The sequence below is a fragment of the Micropterus salmoides genome, unplaced genomic scaffold (genome assembly GCF_014851395.1).
Source record: "Micropterus salmoides isolate LMB-PRFRI ecotype aquatic unplaced genomic scaffold, ASM1485139v1 Ms_hic_scaffold_11, whole genome shotgun sequence".
Taxonomy (NCBI): domain Eukaryota; kingdom Metazoa; phylum Chordata; class Actinopteri; order Centrarchiformes; family Centrarchidae; genus Micropterus; species Micropterus salmoides.
Window position 1 is genome coordinate 17,477,537 of NW_024040152.1, and position 18,078 is coordinate 17,495,614.

The 18,078-nt window shown below is 39.7% G+C and overlaps 1 protein-coding gene across 1 annotated transcript; it reads left to right on the forward strand.

Annotated features, from left to right (window-relative positions):
* The first annotated feature begins 1,678 nt into the window (after positions 1-1,678).
* Positions 1,679-15,376, forward strand: cdh17 (cadherin 17, LI cadherin (liver-intestine)). The gene is made up of 19 exons (XM_038711534.1): positions 1,679-1,753; positions 3,063-3,119; positions 3,687-3,782; positions 4,678-4,815; positions 4,930-5,065; positions 5,546-5,704; positions 6,096-6,248; positions 7,949-8,154; positions 8,269-8,400; positions 8,505-8,652; positions 9,853-10,062; positions 10,149-10,225; positions 10,324-10,512; positions 10,983-11,227; positions 12,599-12,729; positions 13,722-13,946; positions 14,059-14,169; positions 14,762-14,878; positions 15,012-15,376. The coding sequence occupies exons 1-19, from the start codon at positions 1,694-1,696 to the stop codon at positions 15,095-15,097; spliced, it is 2,676 nt and encodes an 891-aa protein (XP_038567462.1). The 5' UTR covers positions 1,679-1,693; the 3' UTR covers positions 15,098-15,376.
* Positions 15,377-18,078: the final 2,702 nt, after the last annotated feature.

The window sequence follows — 18,078 nt, forward strand, 5'->3', positions numbered from 1 at the left end:
GAGAGCCATGGAATCAAACCTGCTGTTAATACGGAAAAGTTGGCACCTTGTATGTAGATCTGCAGTCAGTGTTGATAAATGTAATCAACTGAAACAACAAATTCCTCAGTGTGTGCTATATTGACAAGAGAAAGCCGAGTTCTCCTGCTCAGGGAGCCGTGCTGGCAGTGCCTACATGTACCAGGATGCAATACCCAGGTTCAGTGCCAATTCATAACAAAAGTCATCTCATTGCACTTTTTTTATAGAGCAGGTCTAGACCGTACTCTGTTTCCCACTATGAGCAATCACTCTACAGCACTACAGCTCTGAACAAGCTAACTGCTGGGTGCTAATCAGAGTTACACAATGAACTCAGTGCATTTGACAATTTCTTTTTTGATGTAGCTATATCGTTACAGTCAGAGCATGTCTATCAAGTAAATTTACATACAACAGCAACACACACAGACAGCAGCAGAATGCACTTCCATGTCACAACAATGTGCACACACTGGTTCTCCTCTTGGGTTGTTGTCGGAGACGGCATCCAACAAAAACTTCAGCCCAGGCTGAAATTCATTGCAGCAGAATGATTAAGTTTCTGATGGCATCGGAGGGAAATTTGAGCAAAGGCACCACCAGTCTGTGTTTGATCAGGGTGGATCAGGGTCTGGAGGCTTTCCCTCGGCCTTATCCTCTTGCACAGCTGCAGTGGCAGCCTCAGCTGAATATCCGAGTCAGCAAAAACACTGTAAAATGTATCCACGTTCATAATATCCTCTGCACTCATATTGTGGGATGCCATTTTTGCTGTTGAAAACGAAGCTAGTTTCCAATACAAGTGAAAAGAGCGGCATCTAGAGCATGCTGCCTACCCAGAGGCAGAAGCTAGAAATCCAAGCTGAAGCAGTTCTTCCTTGCCTCTAACTACGTCACTTTCACGTCCAATGACGGTGCCGGATACAGGAAGAACTACATGGTGAACTCTGCTTTCTATGTCAATATAGTGTTGAGTAATTTATTGCTTCACTGTACTGCATTTACCATCAACACTGATTGGACATCCGCATAAAATGTACCGAATTTTCCCTTTCATGAGATGTGTCTTGACCTGCTGAAAAACCCAGATGACCCCATAGCTTTGCATTCTTATGATGCAATGGATTGTCAGTGTAATCTAAATCCTATTGTCTACACACAGCCCCTTATCAGGTGCTGCCACTAATGGAAAATCTAACAGGAAACAGAGAAAAGGTGTGTAGGTCAAAGTCTGAAGGGAAATTAGAAACTTAAATGCTGAATCACAGAGGTTTACAGAAATTTCCCCCCTTATTATACTCTTTTTGTTCTAACTTTTCTATTTTGGTTCAAACTTTTGTCTTGTTGTGTTCACAATTCAAACATGCAGTACAAAGTATACATCTTGATTAATGCTGTGAGATTCCTTCAGCTGCTTTGTTTAAGCAACTGTAACCTGCTAATGGGACTCAAACTATACACATTTGAGGATTTACATTAAACCAGAGCCTAATATTAAGTGATAATGGATTTGTCTTTTACTGTACTGTACGTATCATTGTTCTGTTCTTCTTGTCTCCTCTCCTGTCAGCTACTTCCCCATTGGCTAGCTCAGCATGAGGGCAAGGTGATTAGACAATCATTACATCCAATAAAACATAGCTGGTTAGCACTTTGGTTAACGTTTGACAGGATGGGGCTGCTCAGATCACTCTCAAGTCTAAGAAGTGACTCGCTCTGTCTCTCCAGCAAGGTAAGTCTCCACACACTCCTGTCGCCCAGTTTTGGAAATTTTGAGTTCTTGGAGTAGATTTTTAGATGGTGTGAAGAGACCACAAACTGGACTGCCACTGTTGGTTTTAACAGGCTGTGTCTGATGCGTCGGATGCTTTTAGTTTGTTGCAGAAGTGCTGTGATCTTGATTTGACTTTGGCAAGGCCTTAGTGTCAGGTGCATATCTGACAACACAACCTCTCCTTCTCCATGGATTTTTAGGTTGTTGCTAGTGCCTGGCTTTGGGGGGATATTACCTCTACAGGACACTAGATTTAGTATCAAAATGGCTGAAATTTAGACTGACTTTAGGTCATCTAATCACTGCTCTAAAAGGAGAAAGAGAGGTCCACCTGACACCTAAATCATTGTGTCATACAGTTGTGCCACTTTCAATCTTCGTTAAATTACATTCCTCACTGGAAGTCAGTCAGAAGTGGATGTCTGTAAATTGTTAAAGCCACAATGGCTTGTTAGTTAAACTATCCCAGTCAGCAGAGGTAGTGGTCAACATGGAGACAGAAATACTAATAATAGGTAGGTAAAAAATTCAGGAAACTTAAAGTTAATGTGCCTTCTGTTAACAAGGAGTGTAGCAGGGTGGTGACATTAAATGTGTGCTGTGCTTAAAAAAGGTCATTAGGCACGACACAATGTCACCTTCACTTTTCGGTGGAGGCTGACTTTAACCTTCTCTGAAACCACTCATTCAAGTGCACAATCAAGGCTGTTATGTTATTGTAGACTGTGGTAAAATCCCTGGGATTGCACACTTTGACCTTTCGGTACCTAGGTCATATTGACACCCACTGTGAAAAAATCTGGCTTAAAAAAAAGTCACCCAAGTCTAGCATTGCATGTAAGCTCTGAGTATTGGTTTCTCTTCTGGACGCTGTGGTGGGTGGTTCACTTGTGTAGGTGGAGCCACACATGTAAGAACTTTTAGATCCCATTCAGTTCTATGAAGCAGGGAGAGATAGCATACATGTTTGGGTACTCAAGGTTAACTCAAAGTTACGTACTGAGGCACACTGTTTAATTGTTTCTAGATGGAATCAGTAACAATTATCCACATCAGTTTTGATTATTTCTACACACGTAATGTGGATTTTACAGCACAGCACAGTGAATGTTTGTGAAAATTTTAATGTAATTTAAATCCTCCTCTTCATGTCACCTCTCTGCCTCCTCAACCTCCTGCTTTCTCCTTTTTCTAACTCCCATCCCCCTGATCTCAACCTCCTCCTCCTCCTCCTCCTCCTCCTCCTCCTCTTCCTCTTCCTTCCCAGACTGTGATCATGACACCCATGGTGCATCTGTTGTTGCTCCCACTCCTGTTCAGCATTGTGAGTACATAGCACTGCCAAATGCTGCCCTTCAATTCATATTCATAGCAGATACTCAAATACATGAACTTGTTAAAAGGTCTCTGAAGCAGTCGGTGTGGAATAATGCTCAGATTTTATTGATGTACAATTTATGGGACTGTTTGGGTGAATGGGAAGTGCATGCGTGCCGACTTCTTTGTGGCATTTTGAGCATCCTGTACAAAGAAAATGTTGTTAACTATATCTGTAAGGCTGCAAAGAAATTTGTGTGAGAAAACCTTTGATAATTTATTTAAAAGACCAAAAGAAAGTGTTGCTAACTGATCATTAGTCCTTCGACTGTACTTTGACTTTGCTCTCCTCTCCGGCAGTGGGATATGAGAAATCCCCCACTAGTCATGTCGTTTTGGTTCAATAAATAACCGGGCTGTAAAAAATGGCCCACAATGCCTGACTAAGTTCAGCTACAGTGTAGAGCTAAAGTGAAAAGGGCAAATGTGGGCGTAAGTGTAAAGAGGTTAAATATTGCATTTTTCAACCTGTACTATATTCAATGACCCTTGACCTGTTTCTGTGCTCTGATAGACTGTTGGAAGGAATCTGGAGGAAAAGAAAGGCCCATTTAAGAACACGGATCTGGATGTGCCAGAGGGGACACCTGTGCCATATCCCATGCATCAGGTTTTACACACATGCCAGCAGTGGTGGAAAGGATCTAAATACATTTACTTAAGTACTGTATTTAAATACAGGAACTAAATACATTTACCTAAGTACTGTAAATACAGTACTTAAGTAAATGTATTTAGAGGTACTTGTACTTATTTCCATTTATGCTACAACTAATGCCGTACTACATCATTCTGATAGCTGTAGTTACAGGTTACTTTTCAGATTTACATTAAAAACAGATGCTGTTAAAATGCAGGACACTTTGATCTTGAAAATTTCCTCTCCCATTAATAATCTCATAACCTCAGATCTCTCATGTGACTCTTAGGGGGCAGCCCTTAGGTTGCAAACCACTGGTCTTGTTTATTTAGTTTATCCTTTTCTGAATTCCTTTTGTTTTAGTAACTAAACTCACTAATGGTATATAAATTAGGTAAAACTAGCTGCACCTGGCCCAGCTACAATGGTAAAATGCTACTTACACATTGATGCATTAATATCAACAATCTAATAATGTAACGTATCATAATATATCAGTCATGGGGGACATTTTTGCAGAATGAGTATTTTTATTTTTGATGCGTTAAGTACATTTTGTACTATTTCTTTATTTCATTTAAGTAAGTTTAAATGCATGACTTTACTTGTAGTGAATAATTTCTGTATTGTCGTACTGGTACTTTTTTAACTTTTTCAGTACTTTTTCTTCCACTGCCAAAAACTACATACATCTTCTTGTAAAAACTCTGTATCATGTGCAGAACATTAGAGATAAAACTGTTTAGTTTCCGTTTGATCAAATTAATTCTCAGAAAGCTATAAATTAATCTTGGAAAACAGTTTTCTTATTTTCTAATTAAGTCTCTTAATTTGTCTTCTTACCTCCTCATCGTCCTCTCCATAGTTTCAGGTGACCCATCCAGGTGTTAATAATTTCAGGCTGAGTGGGGAAGGTATGACAGACATTAAGATTTCAAAGGACGGGTGGCTGTACCTGGAGAAGCCTCTGGACTGGTCTAGAAATGACCATTACATGCTCATGGTAAGTTGATCCTTTCTCATGCAAGCATTTGTACTTCTGCATTGTAGTAGCACTAAATGCATTTATATATACTTCTGTATTTATATATGCTTCTGTTTGTGTGACTGTATCCAGGTGGAGGCTTTGGAAGATAATGAAGTTGTTGAGGGCCCAATTGAGTTGATCATACACGTGGTGGACATAAACAACAACGCTCCATACTTCAACGAGAGTGACTACACAGCTGTGGTTAGAGAAAACAATCCAGCAGGTGTGTGTATAAAAGAAAACTGTTAAAACTAACAGTGGCATAGATAAAAATGTATACAAGTTGGCAGGTAGGTAGGTGGGCTCATTACAGTCTTGTGACATCCACGGCTACCAGGTTCATTTTTGTGTCAGAGCATTTGATTTATTGATTGCTGTCAGGATGTAAAGAGAATTTCAACAAATATAATAAGAAATGCTTCTAAAATAAATGCTTCTGCTCTAGCTTTAAATCCTGCATTGTATAAATCCAAGTTTACTAGCTTGGCGTGCTTGGTGTTAAAATAAAGTACAACAAATGTGTAGTTCATAGGCTAAAGCATCTGAAAACACCATTGTGGTTCTTTAAGACTCCCCTTTAAAGGATTCTTGGAATGCAAATGCGTTAAACAGTATTTCTATGTGTTATGACTCAGTTTTTAAACACTCGGGCCAACATCTCCCCTATGTAAGATGTTACCATCAATTTTGTCTGTTGTTCCAGGAGTCCCATTTACCCGCGTGTTTGCAATGGATCACGACGACCCACAGACTCCCAACGCTCATCTGAGATACAGCATTGTCAGCCAGATCCCCAACAAACACAATGTCATCCTGTTCCAGATCGACCCTAACACTGGAGTGATATCCACCACAGAAGAAGGTAATAACACACACACACGCAGAACTAGGTGCACTGTCCGTGGGAAAATCTGTAATCTGTCCATCTCTGCCTGTAATCTGGCAGTATAGTGCCACTGTAAATCCAGATTACACAGCTCATCTTGTGTGCTCGAGATTAAAGCTGATTGGATGGCAGATTGCCTAAATGTGTCGCGTGATGTTGATCACAGATTACTCTGAGTGTGTGTGAGCATGTGAATGAGTCTGTTTGAAGATACTTGTTTACATCTGTGAGAGAAAGTTTTATCACATTTCTCACCTCATCCCACCATGTGAGAGCAGAGATGTCCTTCTGCTTATCTGTACGAAAACATGTTTGTAATGTGTGGAATCACACTGAACAATATTCAATGTATGTGTGTTCTTCACAGGGCAACGTGCGCTAAAGGCCAGAGAAGGCATCCAGTATGGCAGAGGAGAAGATCGGAGCATTGACGCTCTGAAGACAAAGTTTAATGATTACTGTTCAATGCAGCAGGTCCCCTATGAAGAAAACCCCTTCTTCACCTGTGTGGAAAGAGCAGGTTTGTCTCCAGATGTGTCCAGCGTAGACCTTCAGTGATTAGTCATCTATTAATCAATTAGTTAAAGTTGAGCAAAAAATTACAAATTCCATCTTCACAAATGTGGATATTGTCTAAGAGAAACAAGAGACTGACTGATTTGCTGCCTTTAATGGTGTAAATGGACCAAGGTTTCAACACTACTGTCCTCATTAGAGTCATAATGGACAAAGACATAAATCAAACACATGAGTAGTCATGTATAGAATAGGTGAACAGTTATCATTGGCAAATTGGTTGTATTGGTTGTCAGGATTTCAAATCTACTCTGTTTCTCGTGGACTCAAAAAGCAATTGATATTATTATTGCAGCGGACCACCGTCACTACGGTTGAGAATGCGCTGTTGCTGCCAAATGAATGGACCTAGTTCTTTGATGTTGCGGTGAAGTTGTGTGGTTGGTACCCTGTAGAGCCGGGTTCAAGTCCGTTTTGCTTTTCCGTCACAATTATTATAATACCAAAAAGTAAAATTCTCATGTACAATTTATATAATGAAAGATCGATACTTGACGTCCTTGTATCAATACAATATTGCCACGGAAAGTATTGTGATACTATGCTGTATCGATTTTTTCCCCCACCCCTATCTCCCACACAAACACACTCTTTAACCATGCTGGCTGAAACATTTGAGGTCTCCTATTCCTTAAAAATCTCTTTTAGTTTGTACAACACAAACCAGACCACAGGGACACTTAGCAAGTAGTCAACATGTGTCTTGCTGCAGTTTATGGTGTATTGTTTTTACCAGTACATCGATGTGTGAAGGATTTGGTGTCTGGCAAGTTAGAACATTGTTCACAGTGGGCACAGCGGAAAAAATCTGTAGGACGATTAAGCCGCCAGGTGTCAGTGTAAGGTGATTTTCTAGTGTCAGAATGAACCAGTCTGTCTCTCAGATTGCGAGTACATTTGAACGTCTTCTTCTGAGAGGAAAGTGACTTTCTTTGGACAGCTGGTTGGATGATACAAGACATCACTTTGGGCTCTGGGAATCTGTTAAGGGCCTTTTTCACTATTTTCTGTCATTTTACAATTTATAATTTACAAATTATAAATTTACAATTAATAACTAATATCAATCAAAAACGTAATAGAGCAGCCAAGATGAAATCTGCCACAGGCTGCATATACAGAATGGTGAACAAATCAAGAAACATTGATTTGACATTTTCAGTTTTTTTTTCGGGAAGAGAAACCTGTTAAGAATTTCACAAGAAAAGATAATCATGAGTTGAGCACCACCAAACCATTGTGTGACCTGTGGCACACAACTACACACACATACTTTTGTTAATTTTGACACTTGTTTCTAAAATTTTAAAGGCAGCGAGTGATCCTGTCGAGGCATTTGTGGTGCGTAAAAGCTAGGGTGTGTGAAGACACAGATTGACGGTGATGATTGCCGTCAATGTACATAAACACAGACTGTAACAACAGTCAGCGATTAGTGCTGGTTGTTTGACGTATTTGGTGTTGAGTTGATGAGTTCAGCCAGGGAGAGTCTTTAAGCTGCCAAGATTGTGTCGATGTGACTCAGCTTTCCAAAATTAGACATCTACTGAGATGTTTTTGTGATGTTCAACCCCCAGAACTTATTCTTTTAGTTGCCTGTACAATGGCTCTAATTGCAACTTTCATCTTCCTCTGTGGTGTCAGAAATGAGGAGGAGGAATGTGAACCCCCTGGAGGACCCAGACTTCACCCTGACTGTGCGCGTGCAGGACCTGGGAGGAGCGTCAGAAACCGCGCTGAGTGGACACGCCAGAGTGCACATTGTTGTGCAGCAAAACCTGTGGGTCAATCCCGGGCCGATAACCATTAAAGAGAACTTAAAGGAAACTTACCCTATGGTCATCGCGAAGGTGTGGTGCGATGCATATACCAGCTCTGCGCAAATCTCACAAATGCAGACACGTTAAAATACAAACGCTCACTATACCTACTGACCATCCTACTCTGTAACCTTTTCAATCCAGGTCCAGTCTAATGATCCTGATGCTGTCTACACTTTAGTGCAGAAAGAGCGAGAGCTGAAATTCCCCTTCCAGATCACAGAAGATGGAGAAATACATCTGACGGAGGAGCTGGACAGAGAAGACAAGGACATGGTACCGGACACATGTGAAGTTTGCTTAGTTAATCTCTCGTATCTCATGTAGAAATAACAACTTACTTTTAGGGATAGTGCTTCACCTTCCACTCTGTGTTTCAGTACATCCTGGTGGTGATGGCGGATAACAATGGCAAACAGGTGGATCCACCCATGGAGATTCAAGTCTTGGTGGAGGACGTGAATGACAACAAACCAGTGTGTGAAAATGAGGAGAGTATTTTTGAGGTGCAGGAGGATGAGCCAGTAGGTAAGACGTGTGTGTGATTATTACAAAACCCATACAGCAAGTAATGTAACTAATGTTATCTAAGTTGTTGGTAGAAAACTGTTGTTGCAGATGCTGCTAACATGCAGAGAGGACGAGTCAGCACACCGGCTCCAGACAGCGATACTGTCAATTTTTTTTTCCCCCCATTTATAGAGCAGGGCTGTGCACAAGCATCTTTTCACCGCACACACAGAATGAACAGCTAGCGGACCGTGAGGAGATATTAGCTGAATTTGGAAAATAGATGTGTATTGGATTGGAATCACATACCCCACCTTTAATGTGTACTTTAATGTTGGGCTTGGGCTGGTAAAGGTTGGGCTTATTGTAAGTACTTAAATATACTGCTGTGTAGTTGAATCTATAAGTATACATCATAATTTATTATATTTTGTATTTATAATTTGAATCTACAAAGTAACTAAATACTAAAATGTCAGATAAATGCAGTGGAGTGAAAAGTAATTTTCAAGAAAAACATTTGCCCTTCAAAATGTAGTTAAGTAGAAATTGATAGCAGCATATAATAGAATTACTCAAGTAAAGTTAAAGTACCTTAAATGTGTACAGTACTTAGTAAGTAGATTTAAGAGCAGCTCTCAAGTCATCACATAAACACATTAAACACATGTAAACTCAGATGAGAAATAAACAGAGACAAGGATTTATCCTACACCTTCATTATTCATTCTTTTTAAAAATCCTTAAAATTGATTTTCTATCCTGATTTACATTTTATTTGTGTAACTTGTAAATGTATAATGTATAATTTGGGATTTTTAATAACAAAAATCAAACTCAGTTGCAGCAGCAAAGATATTCTGCTGCTGTTAAACATCAGAGAAATTATATAATACGGATAATGTACCTTATTGACAAGGACAGACAGTGAACAAAATCAATACCAGCTTTATTTGTGTTTGCACCCCTGATTAGTGCAAAAAAGTAGTGTATCATCCTATCAAATGTTCAAATAAAAAGCTAATAGTATCTTATTCAGAATTATACATATTGCTATTGTTGATATTTTGCACAATCACTCATGTGTGTACTCACCTCTGATTCTGCAGTGTAGTCATCTACAGTAGCATTTACTCTTCACTTACCCCATTAAATTCAAGAAAATGTTTAAGTTTATCTTTAGCTTTTATTCTTAAGTTCTGGTTCTTGTGGTTCTAGGCAGCCTGATAGGAAAGCTGTTGGCCCATGACGACGATGAAGAAGGCACACTGAATGCTCATCTGATTTACAGCATCCTGTCCCAGAATCCACCCACCACACCCAGCGTCTTCACCATTGACGCTGCTTCTGGAAGAATTCAGGCTCTGCGCTCCCTTCAGCGAAAAGTCCAGCAGGTGTATACTCTCAATGTCAGAGTCAACGACCCAGGTAGAACACATACTGTGTGATGTAGCGCACCTGTAAACTGAAGTCTCAAGTTTTCACTCCAAGTGTTTTTGGCTTTTGTCTCACAGTTTTCAGCACAGAATGCAAGGTCGTCATCAAGGTCATTGACGTCAACAATGAGATGCCTGTGTTTGAGAAGAATGACGTAAGTGTGTGAACCACCTGTGTCTTATTTCTTATGATGTTTGGCTGATTGTCTTCATGTTTCTATGTGTGTGTGTGTGTTTGTGTATGTGTGTGCAGTATGGCAATCACTCTCTAGCAGAGGACACTCCTGTGGGTCACACAGTATTGACCATCAGAGCAACAGACGCTGATGACCCAGACAGTGGCAGCTCCCTTATCGAGTTCCGCATCTCCGCTGGCAACGACGATGACGTTTTTTCTGTGGAAACCGACGGCAATGGCATTGGTCATCTGGTCATAGTTCAGGTCTGGTATCTCCATTCTCTCCTACACAGACACACACAGATGATTTCATATAACTCACTGACTTTGATCTTAAATTGTGTTCGCTGAAGGGTTCCTTATACCTTAAAAAGTTCACAATTAACTTCCCATGGTTGTATGTTTTGTATTTGTGTGATATACTCTTGTCTAGCATGCAACTAAAATTTGTTTTCATCATTGATTGTTTAGTTGATTTTCTTTTTTTAAGAAATGTATTGTTTAGTCTATAAAATGTCAGAATATTTCCCATCATAATTTCCCAAAGTCCAAGGTTTCATCTTTAAAAATGTCTGACCAACAGTCCAAACATCCGGTAAGATGTAGGCATCACTGCCTATTTTGACTTTAAATGTAAAATGCCTTGAATGAGCAGATAGTATTTCATAGCGACATATAGCTCCAAAATATGTGACAGAACCCTTTTTATAATCAGCCTGCTTGTCTCCCAACAGCCTCTGGACTTTGAGTCCTCTCCCACCCGCAAGCTCCAGATTGATGCTCGTAACCCAGAGCCGCTGATGGAAGGTCTTAAGTACGGCAGTGAATCAACAACCTTTGTCACTGTATCTCTCACTGATGTGGACGAGGCTCCAGAGTTCAGCATGGACATCCTGGATGTGACTGTGCCTGAAAACATCACCAAGGGATCTGTCCTGCTCATGGTGGAGGCAAAGGATCCAGAGGGAAAAGAGATCGGGTAAACACACACAAATAGCCGCTCAGCGTTCTCATTGTTGTCCAAAAGGTAATAAAAACGCATTAATGGATGAGATGTTCCTTCATAATGATGGACATTGGCTCTGCAGTTTAATATGAGTCAGTCCCACATCCTGCTATGCCTGCTGCTGTAAACATAGATTGTAGATTCTGATTTATCTCCACATCCCACTCAAATTAACTCAGATACCCCTTCATATCATCCATAGAAGTGTTCATTTCAGTCGACTTGTGAACTTACTTAAGTGAATGTTAAGTAACACTACAAAAAGTGGATATTGTTATAATAATTTTTTAATTGAATTTTCAAGTTTGCATTCCTATTTCTAAAACTGCAGTGGTGATGGCGCAATGGATAAGACACATGCCTTTGGTGTGAGAGACCTGGGTTCACTCCGCCACTGTGACCCATCCACCATTGTGTCCCTGAGCAAGACACTCACTACACACACACTATTTGCTCCAGAGGTGTGTGACCTCTGACATAAATAGCAATTATAAATCGCTTTGGATGAAAGTGTCAGCTAAATGTTTGTTATGATATTTCAAACGTTTATTTTAGCTAATTATTTTTAGCTGGTTATCCATTACTTTAGCTAATTATTTTTACATTTACATTTACTCATTTGGCAGATGCTTTTATCCAAAGCGACTTACATTTGAGGAACAACATACAAGCATCAACAGAGCATCAAATACAGATCTACAACTGACAATACATACTACTAAGAGCAGCAATAAATACTAGTAAGAGCTCATAGTTCATATCACATCAATGGGGTAAATACCTAGGGAAGGAAGTAAGAGTTAACAAAAAAAGTGCAATCAATACAAGATAATTGTAAGGGGATAGAAGAAGAAGAGCACAGGAAGTGCCATTTTTAACTGGTTATACATCACTTAAGATAATTATTTCAATTGTTTGTTGAAATTTGGTAGTAGTAACTACCAAAACGGCTGCAAGCTGTAAACCCAAAGACAGACTTCAAAACTCCTGAAACATGACAGAGACACTACTGATGCTATGGCTGGACTCTAACAAGATGTAATGTATAATAGTAGCCTGAACACAAACACACATGGAGCACATTACTAGGTTAGGAATTGTTCCACTAGGTCAGCATTGGCACTGTTTATAACGTTACTGCTTCCTACTGGCTGTTAGTTCGGTTAGGACTAATCACGTGTACACAAAACAGACTATTGATTTGCTTTGACTTCTATTATTTCCCCTGGGCTTCAGTTAATGGATGATTGTAATATCTGGTCGCTATGTATGTATGTGTGTGTGTGTGTGTGTGTGTGTGTGTGTGTGTCCCCTTGCGTGTGATTGCTGTTGTGTGTTGTGCAGTTTTAAGTTGGATGGTGACACTCAGGGCTGGCTGGAGATCGATGCTGCCACAGGACAGATAAAGACCAAAGATAAGCTGGACAGAGAAACCCTGGAGACTTTCAAAGTCACCGTCACTGCATTTGAGAAGGGTGAGATAATGGACTCATATCACAGCTTATTAGAGTGTTTTTGTGTTGTTCAGTTGTTATAAAGGCCACACAGTTTCTAAATTAATACTCAGGTAAAATGCTTTTTAAGTTTTGTGCTGTTTCATTGAAAAGCAAAAAGAAAGATAATTACTGTATAGCACAGTAATTGGTACAGAAGTGGATTAAATAGCTATTTAATAGCATTAAGTAGTGTTGTAGTACTCAAGACTCAAGACCACTTTTTGATGGTCTTGGTCTTGGACTCGACCGCATTAGTACACGGTCTTGTCTCAATCTCGGACATTGGGACTCTGGATTTTATTTCAAGACCATAACTTTGGGAATATCAATAAATTGCTTTGCATTGTCTGATATATTTTTTAACATCCTAACTTTGATAGAAAAAAACGTAAAACGCGCTGCTTCAAATGCAACCAATAACCCTAATTGAAAATGTGTTGTTACCATTGACTATCATCCCTCCCTACGAGTGTAAGCATGGAAAAGGAGTGTTGAAAAAAGATGCTTAAGTTGATTTCAGCTCTTAGTGTTTGTATGTGGGTGTTTTAATGGGAATGTGGATTTTCCAGATCAATTTGAGAAGTACCTATGATTTCGTTCCACATTTTTTGTGTGTCATGTAATGTGGGGAACTGGTCCTGGTCTTGACTCGGTCTTTCTCTCCCTCGGTCTTGGTCTCAACTTGGTCTTGCTCTCCCTTGGTCTTGGTCTCGACTTGGTCTTAGCCCCTAAAAGTCTCAGTCTTGTCTCGGCTTCGATGCACTCTGGTCTTGGTCTTGACTTGGTCTCGGTTTGGATGGTCTTGACTACAACACTAGCATTAAGGATATTGTTTTTATTTGTTTATGTTATGAAAACTTAAATGTATTCATGACCTTTGAGCTTTGAAACATGACCATCGTTTGCCACTTTATAACAAAGTAGTGTTGAATGAGTGAACCGTTTTCATGCCCTCTGATATCCCTCTGAAGAGAACCCGGAGAAGTCTTCAGAGCGTGTCGTGTCTGTGAGGCTGCTGGATGTGAATGACAACGTCCCCAAACTGACAGTGTCCCAGGCCTTCATCTGTGTGGCAAAAAATGAACCTGTCATCATCAAGGCCGAAGATGGAGACAGTTTCCCCTTCTCCCAGCCCTTCACTTTCACCTTGAGTAACAGCAAGAAATCTCCCAACTGGGAACTCAAGAACATTGACGGTACGCTGACATACTGTACTACTGAAGTGATATATCAGATGATGGTGTAAAACTGAAAAGTTGTACTGTCACATCATTACATTCTTCTTGTTTCCTGCTGTATGTCATGCAGGTACAACAGCTCACCTGATCCTGAAGAAAAAAACTACTGAAGATAAAACCTTCATGCTCCCCATTAACATTAAAGACAATGCAGGCATGGGAGTCACACAGGCGTTTCAGGGTGAGTTCATTCTTTAAGTTAAGTTTAAAGAGTACATCTGGTGACCAAAATCAAACCAGGGTCTATGGGACAGAGGCTTTTCCCCGTGTCCACTTCCATTGTTGTCAGAAAAAATCATTTTAAAGATTTATATCTTCAGTAAGTACAAATGTGCTTGTGATTTAGTTACACAGAAAGTGAAGTGAAATCAGTAAGTGTTTTGAGGTTACAATTAAATTTTATTATAATATTATTGGCAGGAAAAACCCTTAACAGCTGTTGGTTTTCGTGCTGTCCCACACAGTGAGGACAAAGAGTGATAAAACAGCATAAAGACAAGTCAGTGGGCAATAAAAGTAACATGTTAGACAAAAACATTCTTCATATGTAAGTGAATAAAATAAAAGCCAACAGAATTTCAGGGGCTAAGATAAGAGATTGGTGGTTGATGGACTTCTGTTGGTTCGTGTCTTTTCATCGGATTTGTTGAAAATAGTGATAGTGATTAACCTCAGCCACATCCTTTAAAGTCAAACGATGACACTTTACTGCTTATCTTGTCTCTGATAAAAGTTTAATGTGCAAATGTGTCGCTTTCTACTCTCTGTACCAGTGAGAGTATGTAACTGCACAGTGCTGGGCTACTGCTACATGGCACCAGAGGAACGTAACTTGAGTTATGGATTGGGAACCACCATCGGGATCCTGGCTGGCATTATAGGATTCTGCAGTAAGTCTGTTATCTCTTAAAACCAACTCACACATGAACGGGTATCCATTATATACTGTACAGTCCAATGTTGTTAGTTTTGTGTTGGTGGTGCTGACTCCGCTTTGTTCGCTGCTGTTTCTTCTTGTTGCAGTTATTCTTTTCATCATAGTGATCAAATCCATAGAGAAGGAGAACAAGAAGAAAGCCTTGGCTGAAGAGAGAAACGCCATGATGTAGAGACTACACACAGACAAACACTGACATTTATTCTTACTTGTGAGGACCCTCACTGACATAATGCATTAATTGTCTGACCTTAATGGTCATGTCTACGCCTAGCCTGCACCTGAACCCTCAAACCAAGTTTTACCCCAAACCTTTTTAACTCCTTGACGCCTGAATTTATTTACAATCATATAAGAAAATGTATTATTTTTGATTTCATTTGCTTTCAAGCTGATGCTAAATTAAGTGGAGATTGTTAATTTGTCTACATAACATAGAAAAGATATAAATTTAAGTATGACGTAGGTATGATGCAAATTAGCGACAACAGGCATAAATGAGAAACCAGTGCTTGCAAAAGGTTCCTAGGTACATATCGAATATGCACAAACAGGCATTGGGGGAATTCATACGTTATCTCAGCTGCAGTCTGAAAGGAAGGGGTGTGATGCGAATTCGCAACAAATGGTGTTAAGGGGTTAACATCTGCTCAGGGACAGACCTCTAGGCTAACTCTGGCTCATTTACAGTCTTTTTTATGTTGATCAAAGGGCACTTTTCTGAAATAAACCAATAAAATAAATAGCTATACCCTCACTATCACAACAGCAAAGACAGATGTACACACACACACACACACACACACACACACACACACACACACACACACACACACACACACACACATTTACTTTAGTTTATTTTATTTTATATACAAAAGAGAGTTGAGCTTGATTAATAAGTGCATACTTAATTAAACTGTCAGGTGGCCCCATGCTAATCATGCATTTATAAAGCTTGTTACTGTAATTTATTTAAATTTCACTCCCAGACTCAGGTTGTTTCATTAGCAGTTTCAACATCTCACATAATTTAGTTTTGGGATTTTTTTGTGGCAGAGAGCTTGTTTTTGTTATTCTCTTTTGCTTGAATCAAGGTCAAGGATCAAGGTAGTTTATTTATCCTTATACAACACAAGGTTGTGCAATGGAGTGAAAGTTTGTAGTCCCTTCATGCTACAAACATTATAGATAATTAAATGTATATTAGAATAGGGTAGCATAAAAAAATAATAAAATAAAACAATACAGGTATTTAGAGTTATTTATATACATATATACATACATGTATACACCCAGGAAATAATTCTGCAGCGTGCATTTTTTTTATTAGCATCTGGGGGAACAGCAGTAAGAAGATAGCCGGACAGCTGGAAAATATCTTTAATGTTAAGGAACGACATAAACCCAGAATGCCACACAGTCACAGTGCTGTCCGTGTAATAATTAACAATAATTAATTTTTAATGGTTTAATGGTTTTTAATGAGCAATCAATGCTCTGTTTCCCAATAAACATAGAAACTGGGAACCAGTTTGTTTTTCACATCATAATTATTTGTGTGTGTGTGTGTGTGTGAGACACGTCAGAGCAGACGCATAGGTGCTGCATGCTGACATGAGACACAAGCACCAGATACAAACAACTTCCTCTTCGCTCTCTCTTTCTTTGGGTAGCCTTCTGTTCAGATGTCTTACTCTGCACTTACAGTCATTACTCCCTCCCTGCCGGTCTGTCAAGGCCACAGTGCTGCTGGAGAGAGTGATGCTCTGAGTCATGTTTTAGACAGGCCGCAGATTGTTAGCAGTGCTGAAAGGAGTATGGCATGATTGTGGGCTTTTGTGCAGCACAAAGAGGCTGCAAACACAAAGACACACATGTGAGAATTGAATGTGGGTGCCACATGTTCTGCCACGACCATGTATCCTTCCAGTCCATGTGCCATTTTTAAGTGTGTGTTTGAGATGAGTCATCGAGTGTGCAGCTTCCAAAAACCAAACGGAGAGCAGTGTCAAGAGGCAGAGGAGTGGGCTCACCATGGATCCTCACCAGTGTTTATGTCTGCACTTTCTCCTCGCCTGTATCCCGGCAACACTTTCCACAACAACACACACGCAGAGTCCTGGAGAGCTGGTGAAAAGTTGAGGGACGGAAGAGAAGAGGTGGAGGAAAGACGGGGAGAGTAAACTGTGTGATGGATGACCCAACCGCCTCTGGATATCAGATCTCACCATCACCACACACGCACACACTTTTGTTTTTGTCCCAAATGTTTACCCTGTAAACTGCGCTGTGGAACCCTTATATCCTAATACAGAAATGCTAAGAGATTATGATGGCATGATTTGATGCCGGCTTGTATTGCATATTGAAAGTAAATATTTCATATATACAATACATATGCTCCCCAAAAACAGAGTCAGGAATCTCTTTGCCTATTGATTGTAATACACTGAACTGTACTTTTCTTATGCTTTTCATACATACAAAGACAGCGCAAAATAAAACAACAAAACACAGTGGCCACAAGAACTAAACATCTGGTTTGGATGTAAGATACGTTAGTATGATGTACATTGCACATACAGAGGGCATGACACTCAGAGATAATTGCACACTTAAATATCAGCATCTATATATAAGGAAACACTCCTAAACACACATAAACGTCAGTTTTCCTACAATATTTGAAAGTCTTTGGTCAGTGTATTTCTTAAAAGAAATCATCCATTTTACATTTAAATCTTTATAACTGATATCCCTCAGGTGCTTGACCCGCCAACATTTTGTGGGTCTGTGTGTGTTTTTTATTCCCAAGTTACAGATAGACAGTTTCTGTACTTTGTAAAATGTTACAATTTTGTCAACCGAGGACTGAAATGATCTACTCTGCCTGTGTCCCCTTTTAAATTAGTTATTTAACTTTATGGTGATAAAAAGAAATAAATCAAACAATATGACAGTGCTCTCTACATATATATATATGCGGCCTGACAAGTTGTGACTGCCCCTAACTTTAACCGAAGAAGGTGTAATATCGTTTGTGTGGGATGAACTTTATTACTCATCCTGCGTCTTAATCTCGTGGAAAAGTACAAGCATGTAAATAAATTCCATAAGCAGATGTCATTCAGTCTACTTTTACGAAATAGT